We start from the raw sequence: 20,742 nt of genomic DNA, 5'->3' as shown, positions 1-20,742 counted from the left end.
TTTTAGTCACCTACTGAGTCAGTTATAAGGGTAGGAGACCTGTGATTTATTCTGTGAACTGTCCTGCTGGGGTTGTGTGCCCAGCATAGAAACTGTTGTGTGACTCTTATCTTGATAACCCTCTGGAAGAGGCCATGAGGGTGAGCTCTGATCTCTTCTTTTCTTTGTCTGTTTTGCTCATCATCTCTTCTGTTGTCACCAAGTCGAGGTTAAGTTCAGGCTGGACCTGACCAGAACCTGGACCTTCTGTAAAATCAAAAACTTGGGTTTCTCTGTGCTTTTGTGATGCTGTTGGACAGGTAGATCAACCTGGAATGTAATTTGAGTTACAACCCAGTTTCTGGGGAATCAAGAGCAACTGTCCTTAGAAAATCCTTGCAAGACTGGAAATACTGCTCTAGAGGCAGTTCAGATTCCACCCAGTGCCTTTATCTCAAAAAGGATTATCATCTCCCCTCTCCAGGAACTACTACCTAGCCCATCACTAATTCCTAAGATTGAAGAAAAAAAAAGGTGGGGGTGGAGGAAAAAACAGCTTCCAAATTCTTTTTGGTAGCAATCTTGAGTTCTGATAAGTTAAGTGATAAAAATCTGAGTATCTGGGTAATTTTTGGATTGGATAGAACAAACGTTGCTAAACATCTAAGTTTATCTGCTTTTGGTTTTTATTGCAGAGATGCTAAAAGTCTTTGGGTCTTTTACTGTAAAGTGATGTGTTCCTAGAAACTATGAAGTGTTTAGAATGTTGATATAAAAGACAATTCATAATTGCTTACATTTTTAGTGTTTACTAGGGTCTGTTAATGGTTAAAAGTTCTAATTAACATATATAATTAAAGCTATTGGAAATTAATAAGGAAAACAGCTCTGCATTCAAGGAAAGTTAAAATGTAAGTTTTCAGTAAAGAAGGTATGAAGAATGGAAATATTTTTGTTTGGTTGGTTAAGAAAGATAAATTTGTCCTAATGTACTAGAAGGGAAGAAAGAAAGCATGGGACAAATTCTGAAGGCAAAAAGAAAGTTATAGAAGTTTTGTGAAAGAAATTCTGAAAAGAGTTTTGTACCTGGTCAAGTTGGTTAAGATTGAAATGAATCTAATTAAGTAAATGGGTTTTAATATGAAAAAAAGTAAACTGGTACAAAAATTAGAATTTGGCTCTCTCTCTTGAAAGGATAATTTTCTTAAACTCTTAGTCTGCTCTTGATAACGAGATTATAAAGGGTTTTTCCTTCTGAGTAAGTTTACAAAAGATCTATGTTTTGTTGTATCTATTTTCCTAGGTGCAAAAAAACAGAGGTCTCTCTATTAAGGCTTTTTTTTTTGCTGTTGATACCTAAGCATTGTTTCACAGTGAGCGTTGTTTAAATAAGTGTTTTTAAAACCTTTTGATATTTTTGACAAGCTTCTCTCTCAAAAAAAAAAAAAAATTATTCAAGTCCTAAATAAAGGTTTTCCTTGGACCTGAATGAAGGAAGAGAATTTCTCTGAGGATTTTCAGAGGGCCCCTGAGACTTCACAGAGAAAATTTGCTCTCTCTTCCTATAAGGTGGAAGATTCTAAACTAATTAGGCTTATTTGGTCTGTTAAATTACATTGGAAGCATTGTCAGATAAGTGATGATAATCTTTCTTAGTTGGTATTACGTGGGTAAATGTTATTGATATAAGTGTTTTGAAAACTATATAACATTCCTAAAATTCTGATCTGTCCTGGTTATCAGTCATAATTCTAATTATTAGTTTAAGGTGTTGTATATCACAGGAATAATAAGTTTCTCTGTCAATTGCCATTTTTAAGTCTTTTGCTGTTTACAGTCAGTTGTTTTACTCTGATGCTCTTTGCTTTTGCAAATATGTCTCGTCTTCGGAGGGATTCATGGAAAGGACTCTGACGCTTACTCTGGAACACAGTTTTCTGATAAACTTTCAGATCATAGGACTGAATTCTGGGTGAGAAATTACGGAAATCTAATGGAGAAACTGATGACCTCATAAAACTGCTAACGGAAGATTAAGATCAAGAACCGGGTATGCAGGACTGAATGAACGGAGGATGATTATAATTTTTTTTTACGACTTTTGTTTGAAACATTGTTTTTGATGTGTTGTTTTGTTTTCTCAGATTTAAGGAAATCTTTTCTCTTATGCTAACTATGACTTACAGCAATTAGTGAAATTATACCTTTATGAGCAAAACTGAAACATTTATCTTTTTCTCCCTACCTGATCCCTCCAGAATTTGGAAACTCTTTGTGAGTGAGTATGGTTATTTCGTGGCAATATAGTTATTTGCATAAGTTCAATAAGAATCTGTTCTCCTTATAACAGGACATTTGTTATCTTACCAAAACTTTGACTGGAATGTCATGTTTGAGAGAAAGATACAGACTCACATATGACAATACTGCCTTTGAGGAATAAGGTTGACTTTCTGGAAATAAAGCCGCTTGGAAATATGGGCCTGGTACCTTGCTTTACAGAGAGAGATTCCAGCAATCTTACCTGGTAAGTAAGGAGGCTTGCTTATCTGGCAGGTGCAATGAACCTCGAAATATTCTGGGGAATCTCGAGAAAGGAGAGAAATTCACCCAAATCTAAGGCATTGCAGGCAAGACCTGATGGCACAAATCCTTGGCTTGGCTTTTCTGGCCTCGAGAAGTCTTTAAAGTTCAATCTGAGATTCCCCATAAAAAATTCCAGCAAAAGCAGGTTTAAGAGCCTATATGATCAATTGCTATTCTTGCTGCACTTACGTAAATAATTGGGCCAAGTTTCTTGAAACTAAACTTATTTTGGCAAACCAAAATTAGTCTTAACTTGACTATCTTTGGTAAAAATGAGGGTGATTTTAGAGAGAAGAATTGTTTCAGTGAAAAATTACAATACGCATTTGTGGATATTAGATCCTAGTTCTGTTAATTGTCTTTGAGGCTTTTTCTACCTGTGAACTGAACTGCATCCTGAATTCTTCTACTGAAATATCTGGTTACAAACCTCCAAACTACTGTTTTCAATTTTTCCCTCATTTTCATTTGGAATCATTGAGAATTGAACACGCTCTTTTTCCTGAAGCCTTGCAAACTGAAGCTGAACGACTTGATAGAAACTTAAGAGAGATTCCTATCTGTTGCTGTGTAAGCTGTAAGCCACTCAAAATATACCTGAATGCCCAATGACATCATCAGAGACGTTTCAAGCTGCAAAAAGATGCTTTGACTCTGACATCTAGAAGTCTTCTTGACTGCCTGCTCCCTGGACGCAGGAACTAATTTATAATTTGCTCCAACCATTAACCTTGTTACCTTGCTTCCAACATCACAAGGGAGAGAAGACCACGACTGCATTCTATTCTTTAATTTGGTTTACAAATGAGTCTTACTTAAATGGTAAGTGAAGATGTTACACTGTCTAGCCTCAAGAATGCCTGCTACTTTCTGTTAACTCTGCTAAACCAGTAAAAGATTTCCTTCTACAGGCTCAAGAAATTGCCACAGAACAAGAGAAACAGATATGGCAGTCAAAAGGGGGAATTTTTGACACCCCCTCGCAGATGTGGTTCGGGCCCAATAAGAAACCCACTCCATGGGTCACAAGGCCACTTTCCCCTTCCTAAGGGACCCTTTGAGGTATGGCAATTGGACTTTGTCCAAATGCCACCATCTCAAGGATATAAATACATCTTGGTAATGATTTGCATGTTTTCACATTGGATTGAGGCCTTTCCTTGCAGAAGAGCAACGGCTTTAACAGTAGGTAAATTACTATTAGAGAGAATAATTCCTGTTAGGGGAATTCCTACTGAGTTACATAGTGACTGGGGAACTCAAACCTGTTTGTAATGTTTGGCCAATATTGCAGCATTTCCACTGCACTAACCATCCTCAATCCTCAGGACTGGTAAAACTAATGGCACAACTAGAACTTAATTGGCAAGCTTTCAGAAGCATTTACTCTCTCACGGCCAAAAGCTCTTGTGCTAGTGCTCCTTAATCTTAGATCTATACTTTTTGTAAACATCGGCTGTCTCCTTTTGAAATAATAATAAAACAGCCTATGCAATTAGATGAAGAAATATATGAACCAGCTTTGCTTAAGGGATATATTACATTGTTGTCACGGTCTTATTGAGGTACTTAAAGTAAAATGAAAGATTGGTAGCGGATTCTTTCACAGAGCTCCCAGAACTTAAGGATCTTGGACTGTAACCTGAAGAATTTATTTATTGAAAGAGACATCAAATAAGACTGTTTGCAGCCCTGTTGAAAAGGACCAAACCAGGAGGAGAAGAAGACGACATTTGTTGTAGACAGCTGTCCCAAGACTCCGGACCGGGCCTGTATTCCCAAGCTTCTATCTCCTCATTTAAATATTTGTTATGCTTAAGCTGTATACCTATTTTATAATTTGTTTGAAATGCTATCGTACTTAAAGTGATTAATTTGGAACAGACTGGTCTTGAAGGCCAGGAATTTATCGAGTGACTCCTAATGGAACTCAGTGGTTATGTGGAACAAATCTTTGGCCTTGGCTACTGCCTGGATGGCTAAAACACTTCACCCTGAGTTTTCTTTAAAAGCAGGGAAGGAGTCGGGCTGAGTTAAAACCTGTTGCCAACCTCCCTCTCTTTAAGGCCAGATGGGCTTGTTCAGTGTTCCACTGGTATGGCTATATTTGCAGCTATATTTGCTCCTTCTTTGGAGCTAAAAGATGGCATTATTACATATGGAATCTCTGACTAAATTTACTCAAGAAGCCCTTAATGATAGTCAAGCAGGAATGGCCTTATTAAATACTGAAATGTCTTTAATGAGAAGGGCTGCCCTTCAAAACAGAATGGCTTTAGATATTCTTACTACATCCCAAGGTGGTACATATGCAATCATTCAGACTGGATGCTGTGCTTTTATACATGATGAATCTTCCAATGTGTCATCTCTGCTAAAGCACATGAAGAAGCAAGTGGATACCTTACACGATCCGACACCCAGTCTTGAATTGTTTGGTTAGCTCCCTTCCGGTATCAGTTTCCTTTTCCGATCCAGATTGGAATTCCTATTTCTACTACCTCTTGGAATTCTTGTACTAGTCATAATAGTCAAACTAATTGTTGTTTTTTTTACTCAGTGTTGTAAGAGTAGCATACAAACTAGGGTAATGATTGTTCGACAGCTTGAGATGGTTTATCTGTCTTATAACCCTGGACAAATGTCCTTTTCTGATAGGGACTATGACTAAGAATTCATTTCAGACTAATCCTTTTAAAAATGCTGAGTTATTATTGTTACTGTACTTGTTCTATAATCATATACAATGTAAATGTGAAGTGTCATAGAAAAGCACATATACAATGTTTGCGCAACAATCTAAAATTAATTGGAAATTACATGACATATGAAGTGCTTCCTCTGTTAATATATATATAACTCTATGATTGTCCACTATTTCCCCCAACGTGGATGACTAGGCAAATAAATGAAATAAAAGCCTAGCACCGAGGGACAGGATGGACCCAGGTCAGGCAGCAACCACCCTGGCGCCGAGGGACAATATTTTGGTCATCAATGCTTTCTATCGAAAGATTAGAGATCAAAAGGGGGAAGTGACAAATAAAAATGGCAAGTAATAGGATATATTGTAATATATGAGGAAGCCATTTGGTGTAAACCTAATTCAGCCTGACCTTGTCTTTCCAAAAGGGCCTGACCAAGGCCGTTGAGCATGCATCGTATATCTGCTTTGGAGATTCCCTATGGCAAGAACAAAGGCCCTTGAGATAAAGGTGCAACTTCCCACCCCCTCCCAACATTGGCGTCTCCTTAAGGATTAAGCATCTTTCCTTAGGCTAGAAACTGATTGCTGCGCTCACCTGTGACCGCCCAGCTCGAGACAATAGACTTGCCTCCTGCTACACCCACCAAGACAGCAGACCCACTACCTGCTGTGTCCATCAAGGGCTGTGCCGACAGGGCAATCTTGTGACTATTGTGGGAGGGACATTTCAATCATATGTGAAACACCCTCTTTGAGGGTATATAACCGCCCTGTGTACCCCCACTTCTTTGGAGTGCTCTGTTCCTTTGTGGAAAGACCCTCCCAGGTTATAATCCTAAAATTTAAGCTCAGAATAAACTCACCCAAATTTTCATTTATAGATTGGTTATGGATTATTTTCGTCGACACTTCCTTGTTTTCATATTTTTCCCTTCAATCAACCCTTTGCAAGGTGGACTAATAATGCAAAATTTCCACTTTTATTTCATTTCACATTCTAACAAAATGCCTTTGGTCCACCAGCACCACAGTTGGGCACGGGGAGGTGTATGGGTCACATGTGTTAGGAAGTGGGTACACACGGAATGTCTGGGACGGGGCTGCTTACATCGCAAGAGCCCTCCTCAGACCCAGCGCCTCTCCTGCTTGCCGTGCTTCTGTGAGCTGCTGACACTGTCCTGACAGCGACCGGGGAGCGGGTGAGTGAACAGAGGGCTGCTGCTTTGTCTTTTTGTGTCTTTAGTCTGACAGTCTGAGCGTGCCGTGAAACAGGAGACTCACAACACTACCCCGCAAAATATGTACACAATAAACTGATCAAATAATGCAACGCGACTCCACAGTAATTTACAGTCACACTTCTTAACATTGAAATAGACTATTAGGGGTCAGGAAGGATGAAATTCATGGCAAGAGGTAGAGAAGGGAAGGAGGAGGTGAGTGCCTGATTTTAGAAACGTTTTCCCTTTCACAGAATTGAAAAGAAAACCTGGAGCTCCAGGGCAGCGGTCTCAGCCAGCCGAAACCAGCTTAGGCACACACACGTACATGTTAAACATTAGCTCTACTTATAAACTACACCCATGAATTTAGGTACACTATAAAATTCACCCAAAACATACATTTAAAAGAATGCAATGAGAAATAAATACCCACAGAAACTCTAACACTGTCTTTCCTAGAGGATCACGCAACTGCTGGTGGGGAGGAGGAGCAGTGGCCCAGAGGGAGAAGCAAGCACAGAAGGTCCTTTGCAGCAGGTTCTGTCTCTCCCGTTGCTTCCTGGAGGCAGGGGTGGTTCCAGGCACTGGCGGATGCATGCGGAGGGCTGTCTCCTGGCCAGAGGGAACTAAATCCAATCCAAGCTGAGCCAATGCTAATATTGGCCAGCACTCCTTTTTATGACAATCACTACACCAGTTTTCTAAAGGTCACAGAGGCATCTAATACGTGACAACCAGAAACAGTCCTTTGTTGTACAAAGACGACACCACTGACCCACCTATGCGCCAGCAAACACTTCCACAGTGTGCGCAGGTCTGCACAGCGTGTTTGTTGGGGAAGGAAATGGCCTGTCTGTACCTGCCAAGGTGAGCCAGCCCCAACACTGCAGCTTCATCAGCAGAGGTAGCTGAGAAGTTAAAAGAAGTTTCTTTGAACTTTTTCTTTTTCTTTTTTTTTTAAAGATTGGCACCTGACCTAACAACTGTTGCCAATCTTCTTTTTTTCTTCTCCTCAAAGCCCCCCAGTACATAGCTGTATATTCCAGTTGTGCGTCCTTCTAGTTGTGGCATGTGGGACGCTGCCTCAGCGTGGCCTGACAAGCAGTGCCATGTCTGCGCCCAGGATCGGAACCAGCGAAACCCTGGGCCACCGAAGCGGAGTGCGAGAACTTAACCACTCGACCAGGGGGTGGCCCCTGAACTTTTTCTTTAAGTGAGAAACATGGGGGCAAAGTTGGCCAACTTCCATTTCTAGATCTTCTGGTATTAGAAATTCAAAATTTAAAATAGAAAGTACAGAATGGAGCAAAGAAATAAAAACAATGCTCAGAATTTTTTCATTGACATTGTTTTTCCTTGGCAGATTTTTGCTTTTCTGCAGAAGAAATTTGGAGGACCTTAGGGAAACAAATTTATGTTTTCAGTTATTCGTGGGCGGAGGGCAGTGGGCCTCTGCAGTCCACAGTGAGGTACAGGTTGCAAAGGGAAGGGGTGTCTAGATTTCAGAGCAATTTTTCTCTGGGACCCAGTCCTTGGCCATCATACCCCTGACCACCTTTATTCAGAATGGACGAGAAGCTCTCTGTTGATCATGCTAAATATGGTCCCAGAACAGCCAATTTCTTTTCTTTTTTTTTTTAAAGATTTTATTTTTCCTTTTTCTCCCCAAAGCACCCCAGTATATAGTTGTATATTTTAGTCATAGGTCCTTCTAGTTGTGGCATATGGGACGTCGCCTCAGCATGGCCTGATGAGCAGTGCCATGTCCGCGCCCAGGATCCGAACTGGCGAAACCCTGGGCCGATGAAGCCGAGTGCTCGAACTTAACCACTTGGCCACGGGGCTGGCCCCAGAACAGCCAATTTCTGAATCTCCTACTCACTCTGACAAGGATGGCCATATCGTTCAGACCCCCAAGCTCCAAGGTGCAGGGAGCCGGAGATCAGCCCACACTCTGCACCCAGCCCTGCCTTGCCCAATCCCTCTTTGGTCTCCTGCCCTGTGGTTTAGGCTGGACTACACCTGAGCCTTCAGGTGTTCCCTCTGCCCCTTGAGCTTAAGTCATGAGTCAAAGGAGGCCAAGGGACTTTTCCCCAGGGCCCTTCTATCCTTGGTGGCATTCCCAGGGTGGAGGAGAGCTCGTCAAAGCAGAAGGACCATGTAGATCCCATCAAACCAGAAGAATGTGAGAGAAGGAAGAATGATGGAGAAAGCCACTGGAGTATGTGGCTGCAAATCAACGCCACTCTATGACACCACTCTGAAGGTGACACCTAAGGGAGCCGAGGTAGGAATATGGACCCCAATAAGGGTCTTTAGTACACCAGAGGGGGACAGACATTTTAAGAACTGTATGTGGAGAGATTAGACAGGAGAAAGATATCATGCAGACTCCAAGCTACAAAAATCATACATTACACATTGGAATTTCAGAGCTGATGATGTGTGAACTGAAGAGCATACTCAACAGAGGAAATGAACAAAGAGCTGACAGGAAGTCAGATGACTGGTGTTATAAAAAAAATCAAAACATCCCCTTGTCTGTGGTGTTGAATAAGGTTTCTTTGATCACGAGGCTCTTTGGCGTCATTTCCACAGTCAGATAAGTTTACATTAGGAAAATAAGCAGGTTTAGGAAAGAAACACCGAACCTGGAGAAGTGGTACTGACTGACTCTTGTAGGCAACCCGATCAAAGTGAGATAGTAAGAAAGCAGAAATCTAGGTTTTTTCAAAAGCTTTGAAGAGAAATTCTCGATTTTTCCCAATAGGGCAAATGTTCAAGACGGAAGAATGACTTGTCTTCATCAAGAAAATGTTGAATCATCCAATCAGACAGGAAGTTTACGTTCTGCTGCTCTGAACTTAGCAACTAGCCTACAACTTAGGAAAATGAACTGTAACCTATTCCACACGTGCACTGTTAGCTCTAACACACTTAATCTAACGCACTTCTAATCCACCCTGTCACCCCAGGTATGGCAAAGCACCGGCGTTTGGACAGAGTGAATGAACTCAGCGGTTAATGGCAGTGCCCTCGATGTGGATAGTTGATCAGAAACAATTGTCTGGTGTTCCCTTTGACTGACTAGCCTGGTCTGGTCACGTTGTACAACATTTCCATGGGAGCCTCAAACTGGCAGCCTGTAGGCTCAATTTGGCCCATAGAAATGCTGTCCTTGGCCCTCCTGGTGGTGTTCTTGTGCTGTTGCTGTCATAGAATGTGGACTCATTTATGGGACACCCTCCAGATGCCACAATCCCCACAACTCCCTATTGTCTTAAGCTTTGCCCACTTCCTACGTTTATCTTATCTGCTTAGTCCCTGAAGGCAGCTGAATTTGTGACCCTAGTTCTATACCCAATCTAGAAACTGCTTTATCCCACCCTTGTTTCAATAATGTACTCATTATGCTCATTGGCTTAGTACGCGACCATCACAGGCCTAATAGTTACACATGGTTACCACAAATCAAAGAGGCTTTTCTATTTCCTTACCACCCACAGTCTCAGTATCCTCTTAGATTATCCATATTTGAGTTTGACTGGATGCAAAAGCTGAGAAGCATGAGCTACAGGCCTTTCATAACTTCTTTAAATTTAAAGAAGGAAAATCAACCCCGGGTTTTTAGTGTCTTTCTATCCCCAGCACCTAGCACAGTACCTAATGCTTCATAAAACTTAGTAAAAGCTTGTGGACTAGATGGAGTATGTGTGTGTAATAGAAATCTCTTTATTCTAAGTATGCACATTCCTTAATATATGAGATTTGGGCAAATAGATGGATTTTAACCTGAAAGTTAATATGCACACTTCACAGAAGGGTTTACAGACATTAAAATTAGGACTCTTCTGAAAATCTTTTTCATAGATATTACTGGTTGTGTATCTCAGCCCAGTCCTAAGTGATAAACTTAAAGATGTTTATCTCTGATTTCAAACTATACACAAAGCTATAGTAATCAAAACAGCGTGGCACTGGCACAAAAAACAGACACACAGATCAATGGAACAGAACAGAGAGCCCCAAAACAAACCCATGCGTATATGGTCAGTTAATTTACAACAATGTGGAAAAGACAGTCTCTTCAGTAAATGGTGTTGGGAAAACCGGTCAGCCACGTGCAAAATAATGATACTGGACCCCTATCTTACACCATAGACAAAAATCAACTCAAAATGGATTAAAGACTTCAATGTAAGGCCTGAAACCATAAAACTCCTAGAAGAAAACTGGCAGTAAGCTCTTCGACATCAGTCTGAGCAATATTTTTTCAGATACGTCTCCTCAGACAAGGACAACAAAAGCAAAAATAAACAAACGGGACTATATCAAACTAAAAAGCTTCTGCACAGTGAAGAAAACCATCAACACAACAAACAGGTAACCCACAGAACGGGAGAAGATATTTGCAAATGATATATTTTATAAGGGGTTGATATCTAAAAATATTTAAAGAATTCATACTGCTCAATATCAAAAGAAACAATCTAATTAAAAAATGGACAGAGGACCTGAATAGAGATTTTCCTAAAGAAGACATACAGATGGCCAACAGGCACATGAAAAGATGCTCAGCATCACTAATCATCAGGGAAATGCAAATCAAAACCACAATGAGATATCACTTCACACCTGTCAGAATGGCTATCATCAAAAAGATGAGAGATAACAAGCATTGGTAAGGATGTGGAGAAAGGGGAACTCCTGTGCACTGCTGATGGGAATATAAATTGGTACAACCACTATGGAAAATCTTTTGCGGTTCCTCAAAAAATTAAAAAGAAAAGTACCATATGATCCAGCAATTCCACTTCTGTGTATTTATCTGAAGAAAAAAATACTAATTCAAAAAGATATATGCATCCCAATGTTCAGGGCAGCATACAATGACAATGGTCAAGAGATGGAAGCAAGCTAAGTGTCCATCAGCAGGTGAATGGATAAAGATGTGAGAGAGAGAGAGAGAGAGATCAACTTTTAGTTATAAAATGAATAAGTCATAGGAATGTAATGAACGGCATAGGGAATATAGGCAATAATATGGTAATAATGTTGTATGCAACAGATGGTAGCTAGACAGCATGCTGATCATTTCATAATGTATAAAAATTTCAAATCACTATGTTATACACCTGCAACTAATATAATATTGTATGTCAATTATACTTCAAGTAAAAAAAGATGTTTAAATATCAGGTGAAGTGGTAGACTTTTATAAGTGACTGCCTACACAAAGACCCATGAGCTAAAATAAGAAGGCCATGTTTCAACTACAGGCCTCCCCCACCTGGCCACACTGCTTAGACCAGGAATGAACACCTGATTCCAACCTGGACAGATACTCTATCAGGAGTTGGCAATTGAAATAGCGACCTCTGCTACCCGTCACGACATGGGGCAAACTCGGGAGTGAGGAGCCATTTTATCACAGCCAGCATTGGCAAGGAACAAGGGCACACAGGGACAAGCAGTGTCAGAAAGAGAGAAGTGCTGACATCTTTCAGGTCCAGCTCATGGCCCTTAGTAAGTCCTGCCCTTCAGCTCTGGGAGACATCTGGACAACTATTTTGCTTAATTGAAATTCGTTTCTATTACTTGGAACTGAACGACAAGCAAACAAATGTCAACAAGCAGACAGAGCTAACACAGACAGAGTATATGATCGTCCACCTACAACTTCAAGGGGTAGTTTTTCCACAGAAGTCTCAGGTGAACACATAATATTTAGAGGAAAATCAGAGTTAATGCTACTAAGATGTCTATGAATCTACGAAAGTCCTTAAAAATGTTTTAAATACCTTTTAAATTATACAAGTATAGTTATCATACAATAAAGTTGACTCTTTTTAATTGTACAATTTGGTAAGTTTTGACAATATATACAGCCATGTAACTACCACCACAATAGATATAGAACATTTCTCCACAAGAAACGGACCATTTCTATTCTACCAAAGTCCACCTGAGGCCCTTTGAAGTGGGTCCGCTCCCCGCACGCCCAGCCCTTTGCAACCCCTGATCTGCTTTCTGTCCCTAGTTTTCCTTTCCAGGATGTCATATAAATAAAACCGTATGGTATGCAGCCTTTCACGCCTGGCTTCTTTCATTTAGCATGATGCTTTGAGACTCATCCATGTTGCATATGTCAACAGTTTGTCTCTTTTTTATTGCTGAGCATTACTCCATTTGACGAACGTACTGCAAATTATTTATCCATTCATTAGTTGGTGAAAATATCGGCTGTTTCAGTAATAAATGATGGTCTGTTACTAATTTTAATTTACTCTGTTGCTCACTATAAAACTCTTTTTTTTTTTTTTTGAGGAAGGTTATCCCTGAGCTAACTACCGCCAATCCTCCTCTTTTTGCTGAGGAAGACTGGCCCTGTGCTAACATCCATGCCCATCTTCCTCTACTTTATACGTGGGACGCCTACCACAGCATGGTGTTTGCCAAGCAGTGCCATGTCCGCACCCAGGATCCGAACCGGTGAACCGCGGGCCACTGAAGTGGAATGTGCGAACTTAAGTGCTGTGCCACCGGGCCGGCCCACTTTTTTTTTTTTTTTTTAAAGATTGGCACCTGAGCTAACAACTGTTGCCAATCTTCTTTTTTTTTATTGCTTTTTCTCCCAAAATTCCCCAAGCACATAGTTGTATATTTTAGTTGTAGGTCCTTCTAGTTGTGTCATGTGGGACACCACCTCAACATGGCCTGATGAGCAGTGCCAGATCCCAGCCCAGGATCTGAACCAGTGAAACCCTGGGCCGCAGAAGTGGAGCACGTGAACTTAACCACTTGGCCCCAGGGCCGGCCCCTTATAAAACTCTTTAGGATGGGGGTGGCCTGGAGGCACAGTGGTTAAATGCGCACGTTCTGCCCAGGGTTCCCTGGTTTGGATCTCGGGTGTGGACATGGCACCACTTGGCACACCATGCTGTGGTATGCGTCCCACATATAAAGTAGAGGAAGATGGGCATGGATGTTAACTCAGGGCCAGTCTTCCTCAGCAAAAAGAGGAGGATTGGCAGCAGTTAGCTCAGGGCTAATCTTCCTCAAAAAAAAAAAAAAAGAATACGGCAGAAGAGACAGTAAATCACTTCCGGGATTAGCTTATGAAAGGCACTGAATGGTGCCATGAATTGGTCATTCATGGTCTTGTTCCCCGTCTCTTTCTGTCTCTCTCTCTCTCTCTCTCTCTCTCTCTCTCTCGGATCACTCTCTCTGGGGGAAGCCAGCTGCCATTCCCTGAGGAGAGGCCCACATGGTGAGGAACCAAGGCTCCACACCACAGCCAGTAAGAAATAAGTCACCTGCGAACAGCCACGTGACTGAGGTAGGCAGCAAGGCCTCCAGTCCCAGTCAAGCCTTTGCAGGACTGCAGTGCCAGCCGCTGTCTGGAACGCCATCTCACGAGAGCGCCTGAGCCAGCTGCACCCAGCCACACTGCTTCTGGTCCTCATGCACGGAAACTGTGAGACAAGACTATTTCTTGTTTAAACTTTCTAATTTGGGGGTAATTTGTTAACACAACAATAGATTAACACACTTGTGTAATTTTTCTGCTAGCAATATTGTCTAAATATAAGCAAAAATTTGTATTAGTAATATGCTTTTAAGAAGACACCATCACTAACAATTCCTAACACTATAAATTCTTTGAAGTTGAGAACTGGCTGTAGCCTGCGTCTGGGCCACTCCGGTACTGAAGAATGCAAGCCAATCATTGTTCTCTCCCAGTGTTCCTCTCTTTCTCTCTTCCCATCCGAACCTGACTGATCCCACAAGGAATTTCTCTGGTCCAATCTCTTCTGAGACAATTCCCTTATTCTTTCTACTTACACGAACCAGTTTTCCTCATGATCCAGCTTTTCCACGTATCGACTCATTAACAGTCAAAACACAGACCTGGACAGCGAGCCAGCATCTGCTGCTCACTAGGGCTAAGACCTTGAACAAACTGTTGAACTGCTCTGTCACTTGATTTTGTTATTATGAAAACAGGAATAATAATATTGGATTTTTGCGAAAACTAAATGAGACAATGTGTATAAACTAGTTAACTTAGGACCTGATACAAAATAACGACAGGGACCAATTAATGGTGAATATTTTTATCACGTCAACTTTTAAGTATATTAAATACCTTTGGTGGGAGGGTGTCTGCCCTGTCACGTCGCTGTTTTGTGAGAACTTCTACTCCTGTCCCAGTGGACTCTCTGGATGCCACCTTTGTCGGGTGGGACTCTACGCCCCGCTTCCGCTGGTTGGACTAAGGGACGTCTCCTGCCTCAGGATGGACCTGACCTATTGGATTGACTCTCTCTTCTGGGAATGCTCGGTTTGGTGGTCAGTATTGGCTGGTTCCTCAAACTGGGAGATGTCATTTGGGGAGCCCTAAGCCAGTCATGTTTGGCTCTGTGCCTAACAGGGAAAGCCAGCCTGCAGAAAGAAAGGGCAGAAGGAAGAGACAGATGGAGAGAGAGAGGGGCAATAAAGAGAGAGTAGTTTTGAGTTCCTGCCCTTGGCTTCCTGCAATACCCCAATATCTTTCCAATAAAGTCCCTTTGTGCTTAAGCCAGTTGGAACTGGCTCTTGTTACCAGTATAACAGAATAAGACTCCAAAAAGTCAAGCAGAAAATAACTTTTTTCATTCCCTCATCTCCCAATCAGGAGAATCCTTCTTTGATCCTTGGATGAAACCTCAGGCACGCCCCTCTGATCTGAGTAAAAGAAAAAACCTCCAGTCTCTTTTAGACTCAAAGACAATGTCAGTTCAAAAATTAAAACGTCCCCATAACCCAAGCTAATCATGAGAAAAACATCCCCAAGCCCAGATTGGGGGAGATTCTGCAAGACACCTAGCCAGTATGTCTCAAGACTGTCAAGGTCATGAAAAGTAAGGAAAGAATGAGAAACTGCTGCAGACCAGAGGAGACCGGGCAGACCTGACAACAAAACGCCATGGAGAACTGGATTCAATCTTGCAGCTGGAAGAGGACGCATTGGAAGAGCTGGCGAAATCCCAACAGAATCTGGAGGTCAGTTATTAGTCATGTACCAATCTCAGTCTCTTAGTGTTTTTGATTTTGGGGGGTTTTTTGGTGAGGAAGATTGGCCCTGAGCTAACATCTGTTGCCAATTTTCCTCTTTTTGCTTGAGGAAGATTGGCCCTGAGCTAACATCTGTTGCCAATTTTCCTCTTTTTGCTTGAGGAAGATTGTCACTGAGCTAACACCTGTGCCAGTCTTCCTCTATTTTGTATGTGGAACACCACCAGAGCATGGCTTGATGAGTGGTATGTAGGTCCACACCCGGGATCCAAACCCACGAACCATGGGCCACTGCAGCAAAGTGTGTAAACTTTAACCACCATGCCACCAGGCCAGCCCCAAGTTTCTTAGTTTTGACAAATATATCAAAGTAATCTAACAACGGGAGAAGCTAGATGAAGGGTATATAGGAATTCTCTGTCCTATCTTTGCAACTTTCCCCTAATCTAAGATTATTTCACAATTACAAAGTTAATTTTTAAAAACTTAAAATATCTAGTCCAAGTTAATCACCAAACCTCCCAATTTCGTTTACAGTTAAAACTTCTCCCCACCACCAACTCAGAGTTGCTTCAGGCTACAAAGTGGGGTGGGTAAGGGAGTCATTATGAACATTTTTACTTCTCGGCCCCACAATATTCCTTCTTCCCTGCTCCCCCTGAGGCAGGGCTGGAGCTGGGCAGGGGGGAGACGGGAAAGGCCTCCTTCACTGACGTGGTCTTGCTTGGGGCCCTCTGGGCCTGGCAGATTCCCAGAATTGAGGCTCTCACAGGTTCCTGGAAATTTCCCTCACTGAGAACTGCTGACTATAGACACCTGGAAATGGGCAACACCATTCAGCTGGACCACCACCCTGCCCCCTCTAAAATACACACACGCATGCACACACACACACATACACGCTGTTCCAGGGCAGACGGCATACCTCCAGTCTCTTGGTGTCAACGTCCCCTCTCTTGCTCAGAAATGCTTTGGGATGGGGCCTCTTTTAAAAGTCATCTATTATTTTGTTCTCAACCTTCAGTGCATCAGTTGCGCTGCTGCACCCTTTTCCACTTGCAATCAAACAAGGCTTGACTGGGACTCTCTTTTAAAGAGAGAACATGCATTTTCTCTACTTTTTGTGCCTCTAACTACAACCAAGTCCACACAGCATGCAGCAAAGTCTTCGCCCCGGGCATTTAATCCCTCCCCATGGAAGGAAAGGAAATGAACTGGCTGTTAAAGCCTAGGTCCTATTCAGCGCCCAGAACTGCCCTAGGAGAAGCCAGTGAGCGTATTCAGTGGCTTCACTCTCCTTGCTCTCCCCAAGCACATCGTCCTTCTGAGAGGCCTTCCTTCGTAGAGGAATGATGGCTAAAACATGGTGAGCGTTGTGCTAAGTGCTGAGTGTTTTTCACAGATTTTTTTTCCCTTAATGCTTACAATAACTCTTTGAATTCGAAGCTGTCATCCTCCCCACTTCACAGTTAAGGAGATGGAAGTGCAGAGAATGAAGCTATTTGCCGAGTCTTACAGAGCAGGCAGCCAGGATTCGAACGGGGACAGAGTGGTCTGAGAGTCATGCTCTGAGCCGTTACACCCTCATTTTTCTTTTCCAAAGTTTTTTCCACAGTTGTTTTCTTGCAAACAAAGTGACCTCTCACTTTTGCAGCGAGAATAACCGCTGACAAGGGAACACATTCTTCTTCTGTCAAACATCTTCTCACTTTTGAGCACAGCTCACACTCCAGAAGGATTAGCCTAGTCGCCTTCTCTTTACCGTCATGCATTTCTCCTCTCCACCCACACGGGGGCACCTGGGCCTTGTACCCCTGCATCCTGAACACTCAGTTACTGCCCACTCTTACTTGAGCAGAATGGATCTACACAAGGTAACAGTCCTTAGGTTGACAACTAGAAGGTCAGGGCCAGATAGCCAACCTTTTTCCCTTTCTTCTAGGCCTGTGCTGTCCAATACGGTAGCCGCTAGCCTCCTGCGGCTATGTAAATTTAAATTAATTAAAATTAAGAAAAATTACAATTTTTGTTCCTCAGACAGATGAGCCACATTTCAAGCCTTCAACAGCCACATGTGACCAGTGGCTACCATACTGGACAGCACAGATACAGAACATTTCTCTCCTGTCAGAAAGTTCTTCTGGACAGTGCTGATGTCGACTATGACTTGAGAGAGCTTGAGCATCAAAATCAGGAATTGAATTGGGCAGCCTGCCTCTAGAGCCCACATGAGGCAGCAAAGCCCGGTCCCAGAATCCTGTTGACTGAGTGCCACCTGGTCCCGTGGAACCCCGAGCTCTCTTTCCTTGGAGTTCATGAGGAGCTTCAAGGACAGCCAGGCTGGCACGCCACCCCACTGCCTGTCCACCATATGAGAAAGGGGCTCCCTTATGACCTCCCCCAGAATTGGTGAGAGAGGATCCCATTTGTAAACAAGTTTTTGCTCCACTTCCAGTTTAAGCCAGACTTTACACACTTGATCTGGAACTTCTTTGACTGTGCTCCCATACCTGTCTTAAAGGCTCTCTTTGTATGGTGGACACACTTAATGGATTGTTTGGGCTGTGTTAGTTGCCACATGAAGTCCAGAACTCGGTGATCACGTTGAGAGTCAAAAAGCTTCCTAAAACGTGGGATAAACAGGAGGCCCTCATATTAGAGCATATAAAAGATTAGCTATAAGTGATATTGATTGCTTATGAAGAAAGGTAGAGTCTGCCATACTCATACTGACCAGAGCCATAAACAGTGGCACCAACCTCTTTCAGCCAGGCCCCCAAAGCCACCACCAAAACAGGAACCCACTGAGACAGCATTCTCCCAGCTACTGCCTTAGCTTTCTTCACTCACCTCAGGAAATTTCTTTTTCTGCACATATTCCGTGGTGGCTGCATCGAAATACTTGGCATAGCCCTCATTGAGGCTGTAAATCTTTCCTTTCTTTTTAATCTTGACATCTTTTTCCACCAGGACAAATTCACCAAGAGCCTACGGAGATGAAGAGAAACACCAGGAAGAAGAGAGATGCCAGGAAACAGAAGCCAACAGCACACTCCACAATGATCAGAGAGCATCAGAACATGTGACCTGTGGAAGAACTTAGGAGGCTGCCAAGTCCTTCCACGGCCTGTCCAGTGGTGTTTTTATGAGTTGTATAAAGAACCGTGACAACACTGAGTCTGCACGGGAAGCTCAAGCAGTAATATAACAAGAGATAAAATAATTCAAAGGTAAAGGGGAAAGTTTCCTTTGTAACTTTCACTGTCAGCTAGGCTACTCATTTACAAGGAAACTGGCTGTATTTATGCCCCTACTGAATGTTTCATTCTGAATGTTTCAGGAAGATCTGGGCAATCAACAAGGAGAGGAAATTTGGGGATGGGATTTGTCATTAAGGTGGGAGACACAGGTTGACACTAGTTTGTGGTCCAGTTATTTTGTTTATGTTAATGACTCAATCTTGGAAATCATTAAAAGTTGCTGGTACCCCAACAACTCTTAGAAGGGAAAAGAAGAAATCCCTTCATTCAGAAACTATATTCACTTGGCATAAGGAATAGTTGACACAAATTAAAGAAATCCTCAGAATTGCTAATAAAGTTGTGCCTACTCCCCCTCTAGCTGCCATGGTCACTCTCTACAGGACTTCTCTCAGGCACCCCGTATCTGAGTGTCGGTGATATTGGTCCCCAGGGACGTGCAGCTATCCCGTTAAGTTCGATGAACTTTGAAAACTGAGAAAGTGAAAATCTCCCAAGATGGCAGCTCACAGCTGGCAGAAAGACGAGAAGCTTCCTAATGAACATAGATGACACTCCCAGAATACAGAGACAAGGCCACGCTGATCGTGTCTGAAATAAGACAGTGACAAGGACACTCAGCCACCATAAAAATAGCTAAACGTTCCTTTCTTCTGCTGAATGGAAGTGATGACTACTTCTCTACCAATAACTCTCTACCCTCACTTCAATCTTCCCACCGCCTAGATAAAAATTACTGAAATGTATAATCATTAACTGTACCCACTTCTAGACAACACTCAGCCCAGAACTGGCCCTCTCTTTCTCGAATCCTCCTTAGAATCATCAAGCAAAAGCCCCCGAGCTATACTAGGCCCATCCCAACCCCCTCTCAGCACAGCCTCACAGCCCATCTAGAGCGCACGCTCGCTGGCTCGGTAAACCCGACATCTTCTTATAGGTGTGCTCTCGATGGCCTCTGGTCGTGAGCTTTAATAACTTCCTATGGACATTCGTTGCTTTGGAGCAGCCCGGCATGGGCTTCCACTTCCTAAAAGCGCCCCAGCTTCCTTTGGAGAGTGAACTCTCCTCACTGGATGCAGCCTAGGGTGACTCTGTCTGAGCCTCCTCTGACCCAAGCTCAGCTGGACTTGTCCTGGCAAATTAGATACTCCTCCTGGCATCTGAAACCTGAGCAAGAGACACAGAATCAGGGGTGGGTCCAGACCAGACTGGCCATGCTGCAAGACCATTCCTGCGACTCCTGTTTCCTGGTCCTCTAGACCCATCCTAGCCTGGGGCCTCAGCTTTCCCATCAATGCAGCAGCATCCTTTGCTTAGTTGAGCCAGGGTTCTTTTCTCTCTTGCTTATCACAACTGTTATCTAAACAACAGCCTTCACTTGTTTATTCACCCTGGGCCTGGGGGTGGGGATGCTCAGGCCCCTGGAGAGTTGTTCTCTATTGTGGAACAGAGATGGTCAAGGAGTCTTAGCCTAACCTGGAAAATATACTGCTTTGTCCTGGCTGTGTGATCACTAACAACCGCTGATTATTAATATGGCCTCCCACATGTTCTGAGAAGAGACCTGATTGTCAGGCACCAGATTCTTGTTACTCAGAAACAGTAACTCTCGCTTGTAAATGAATGCCTTGACATTGTGGTTTCTCTAACAGTTGAGAGGTTGGTTCACATGAGGTGGTCCCTCTGTGCCTGAACAAAACGTGTACTCTGATAAAATCAAATTACCAGCCCTGCAAAGTCACACAGCATACAGTTCCTTAAGGCCCCGCCTGAGAAACCTGCTGGCCACCCTCCATGGTATTTCCATCTGTGACAGCTGCCATAAGCTCCTTCAACTTGAAGTCAACCTCCCAAACAGGCCCCAAGCTTCTACACCAGCTTTTGCTCAAATGTCCTTTTTAGTAGAGTGCTGTGATCCAAAGGGTTT

At 42.8% G+C, this 20,742-nt stretch overlaps 1 protein-coding gene across 1 annotated transcript in view; it reads right to left on the bottom strand.

Moving 5' to 3' along the window:
- FBP2 (fructose-bisphosphatase 2) overlaps positions 1–20,742 on the bottom strand; it is a 53,153-nt gene that overhangs the window by 11,320 nt on the left and 21,091 nt on the right. Inside the window, exon 5 of the mRNA XM_001495721.5 lies at positions 18,403–18,540. Coding sequence (XP_001495771.1) covers positions 18,403–18,540 — 138 coding nt within the window. The remainder of the gene's footprint in view (positions 1–18,402; positions 18,541–20,742) is intronic.

The sequence above is a fragment of the Equus caballus genome, chromosome 23, assembly GCF_041296265.1.
Source record: "Equus caballus isolate H_3958 breed thoroughbred chromosome 23, TB-T2T, whole genome shotgun sequence".
Taxonomy (NCBI): domain Eukaryota; kingdom Metazoa; phylum Chordata; class Mammalia; order Perissodactyla; family Equidae; genus Equus; species Equus caballus.
This window is presented reverse-complemented; position numbering and strand designations above follow the sequence as displayed.